Below are 4,285 nucleotides of genomic sequence, written 5' to 3' on the forward strand. Positions count from 1 at the left end.
TTAAGGTTTTTTTTTTCCCCTTTTTTTTTTTTTTTTGGGTGTGGGGGAGGGTAATATGTATTTATGGGTGTTTTAATTTTTGGGATTTTGGAGTAATTAATACGGGTTTGTGATACGTGATTTACCGATATTCACAGTTTAAGAATGTTTTGTAATTATGTCTTGAAAAGCTCCTAAATTTAAGTATATTTGCCCAAATGCCCAAAAAAAATACATCAAGTTTAAAGTCATACCTTTGAGTTCCTTTTTCTATGTTTTCAAAAATATCAACTTCGTATTCGTACTTGAATTTATAAAGTTTGATGTATATGTCACTGTAGCTAAATTTACTTAAATTGGTCCAATATCCCCCTGTTCATAAAGCTAAATTTTTGGGATGTCCTATTAAAAGTGGATTGTCGATTTGAACCACATGACATGTTTTAAATGCAACACATTATGCATGAGTGTAGCGTCAAACATGTTCCAACAGACAATAATTACTTCAGCCATGGAAAGTGAAACACAGTTGGAAATGTAACAGATGTAGTTCTTGATGACGAAAAGTCGCATTTTTTTATTTCATACAAAGCTTGATCATTTCTATTTTTTATGTTTTTTTTTTTTTTTCATCTTATTCTGAGTGCATATAAATTCTAATAATATATGTACTTTATTCTTTAAAAATCGAATATATGATTTTGAAACAACTGAAAATGAAAAATACATCACAGATAGAATAACATTTCTCCTCATACTTGTAACTTCTGTTGGCAATACCATGATTGTATGCAAACATACATTACAATTCACACCCAATACTACCAAGAAGAACAAATAATTATCAAAATTGCATCTAAGTTGTTCCAAGAAAAATATCACGGAAAGATAGTTTTGGCCTTGAAAACAGATTGACTGAATGTGTTTCTATTAGATACTGATGAGTCCTTTTCTACAGTAAAAAAGGTCGGTTTGGTGGGGAGAGGTGTGATGGTGCCATTTCTTCCGATCCAAAAAGACTTGGGTAAATGGGACCATTTATGTTTGTCAACTAGGCGTACTGATTAGAAAAGTTCTGGTTCGAAGTTTATTATCAGGGGCCACTCTCAATTTTCCCATGCTTTAGGGAAAGAAAAATTCAATTATTTTCTGAAATTTCAACTTGTGTGACTTTTTCTGTGAAATTTTATAAATAAATCACATTCTCTATCTAGAAAATTAATGTTCTTGATTTGATTTGAAGTATTGCGTAAAGCTAAAATTCTTGGAAGCGTAGTTTATTATGTATTCAACTTCCGTTGATGACCAATATTTGAGTATGGTATTTGAGTCTTTGTTTCGAGTTATTATGTATTGACTAAATACGGTTGCTCGTAAAGGAGACTTGTAGAAATTTGAAAGGCTATGAATTTCAATTGATAATTAAGCTTATTTGAATACTAAATCCAAATTAATAAATGCGTCCTCATCTCCTCTAGTCTTATTCTCGCATATTTATAAAAATTATGTCCGTTACAATCCTTTAATAGAAAATGAACATACATGTATTTGCATTAGAGGGGGCGTTCAAACAAAATTTTAATAATAAATAAAAATGTTCCCTCTGTATTAATTATGATATTAATCAATATAAAGATGAAATTTATGGCTCCAAACATTTTAATGCTTGCAGTCAGGATACTCTTGATGACCACTGAACGCTAAATTCCTTTTCGGAGAATCCATGAATGAAGCTAATCTCATGTCTGGGTTAAGCATATTCTTTACACAGCATTAGACATGACTAATAATAAAATCATCGATTGAATTACAAGATTTATCTTTACCAGTAAGTACTATACGTACTCATGCACATTCACTTTACGTATATAATTATGTACATTTATGTTACATATAATTCATGTCTTCTTCTTTTTTTTCTTTTTTTTATTATTATTATTTTTTTTCCCTTTCTTTGCAGCTGGAACTTGATCTGTTTGTCACTCGAATTACCTAAAATATCACTTCCATTAACATATATGTTTGTAAACAAACAAACATTTCATACATTGCTACATAATTATTGGATATTATACAAAAATATGGACTGCTTGACAGTTAAATTACTCAAAAATCCTATTTCTTGAGCAAAGGAATAGCTGTTGCTACAAAATTTGCTCCCTTAACGAATCTCCCTTTCATTCTGGGCCTCTTCTCGGCATTCAATTTCCGAACCTCGTACCTTATTTTCTTGGAAAACAATCTGGTTCGGCGCTTCGCCCTGTACCTAGAAACCCTGGCTTCTCTACCTCCATCCACCATTGCTGCTGCATGTCCGCTCATCATTCCCATATCATGCATTGTTCCACAAGAGCCCTAAAATTTTTTACAGTAGATACCTTAATTAGACAAGCGTACTTAACTTGTTTGGTAGGTATGGACTGAACAAGAAAATTGAAACGAAAACGAAACAAAAACTCTGTGCATTGTGTCGTCTACTCATGACCTGTTTTTACATAATTCTCAGTATTTGGGACCCTAACAATACATTATAGAAAAAACGTGCTAGAAAATGGTATCAGTAACTTGGCCCTACAACCTGGAACATTTAAGGGAAGTCTGAACTAAAAACTGTAGGAAAAAATTAAAGCTTCTATTTGTGTCGAACATTTCCAAATGAATTTATGTATCTAAAATTGATGTATGTTAAGCTAAGGAATTTAGTGTAACTAGAATTTCACTTTTAGGGTATTGTTTATTTATATCATACGCACACACAAAAGAGAAAAAGAGAGAATATATGAAACAAATTATACAATAAAAAGGAAGGAAACGAACCATGCATTCAGGCCAGCATTCATTGAAATTCAATTCCGGCCGTTCACCGGTTGTCCACGGTGACCTTTGTTCGTCCCAAGCCGACATCACATTCACGTAGTCTAGACTCAGCATTATCGTCTTCTTCTTCTTCTTATCAGTATCATCAACAACTTCATTAAAATCTTCGAATTTTTTAATTATCGCCTGATCATCACCAATAATCGGTGCTTTAACATCTTCTCCTTCACCTGTATTTGGAGAATAATCATCATAATCAAAATTGAACTCAAATGTTTCTCTTTCCAAGTCAATTTTTGCACCATTTTCATGTGCCTGAGCCATGACTGTTTCCGTAACTTCTTCATCTTCAACCTTAACTTTTTCACTGCTGCCCAAAGAACACTCCTTTGAGTCATGATGATCTTTTTCACGGCTTAAAATTCCCAACCCTTCAATATCAAACGACTCATCTTCAAGCCCTTTACCTAATAAACTTTCAACATCAGCAGCAAATTCTGCAAGATCCATTTCAGATGGAAGAAACCCATGTAAATGATTCATATCTTGACTCAAATCATTCGGCATGGATTTCGATTCAGTACTCCCAGCAGCTTCTGTATTTTCTGCATCATTATTCATCACATTTTCATTTGCTGAAGTGCCTAATTTTGCAACAAAGGGGTCGAAATTCGGAACCCTATAAAGAAGTTGTTCATCATTTTCTTCATTGGAGTGTTCTTCGCTGCAAATTTCAGGCACAAGATGAAGAGGGTATCTAATTTGCTCTTCAGTTTTGAGCTTCTCTGCATGCCTTTTTTGCCTCGGAGTTCGAGCCTTTCTGGTGAAGCCCTGGTGCCATGAGGGCACAGAAATCTGAAGAGAAGATTCGTCAAATGATTTGATTGAAGATATCTTGAGTCGAACCCTTTCGTGGCGTCGAGCCAAAGGGTTTGCTGAATGAACAGATGCATCACAAGATTGGCACAAAAATGCATCATCAGCTGCACAATACAATCGAGCCCTCTTTCTTATACAATTATCACAGGCTCTTGCTGTTTTTCCACCAACAGCATTAGCCAATTTTCTATCAGAAACCATGGATTTTTTTCCCTATATATCTCTATTTTTATATCGATCTGGGATCAAATCAAAGAAACTTGGACACCAAAAGGCAGTAGGATACGTTGAGTCTTTTGCTCTTAGTGTATTGAACTCAAAAAACTTGGTGCAATTATTTTATTTGTATAGGGGAGTGACCCACAAAGTGCACTTTTACAGTGCAATTAAGAGTTCCAGGCCTTTCTTGGATACACTTTTTTCCCACTTTGGGAATTTTCCACAGGGAATGGGGCTAACACTTTTGGGACCCATCAATGGCCCTTATCTAAATTCCTATTGGCTAGACTAAAAAATCATCCTAATCCCCGTTTCTTGAATGGACAGATTTTAAATCTGGGGATTTCTAGTGGGACCCGGATGAAAATTTAATCCAATCTCTCTCTCTCTC

General features: G+C 34.3%; 1 protein-coding gene across 1 annotated transcript; it reads right to left on the reverse strand.

Annotated features, from left to right (window-relative positions):
- Positions 1–1,967: 1,967 nt before the first annotated feature.
- On the reverse strand, positions 1,968–4,034 carry LOC111408103 (zinc finger protein CONSTANS-LIKE 16). Its single transcript, XM_023037888.1, has 2 exons — positions 2,797–4,034; positions 1,968–2,334 (listed from the first exon to the last, which is right to left on the reverse strand). Exons 1-2 carry the CDS (start codon positions 3,874–3,876, stop codon positions 2,095–2,097), a joined length of 1,320 nt encoding a protein of 439 aa, XP_022893656.1. The 5' UTR covers positions 3,877–4,034; the 3' UTR covers positions 1,968–2,094.
- Between the last annotated feature and the right edge of the window lie 251 nt (positions 4,035–4,285).

This window comes from Olea europaea, chromosome 13 (genome assembly GCF_002742605.1).
Source record: "Olea europaea var. sylvestris chromosome 13, O_europaea_v1, whole genome shotgun sequence".
Taxonomy (NCBI): domain Eukaryota; kingdom Viridiplantae; phylum Streptophyta; class Magnoliopsida; order Lamiales; family Oleaceae; genus Olea; species Olea europaea.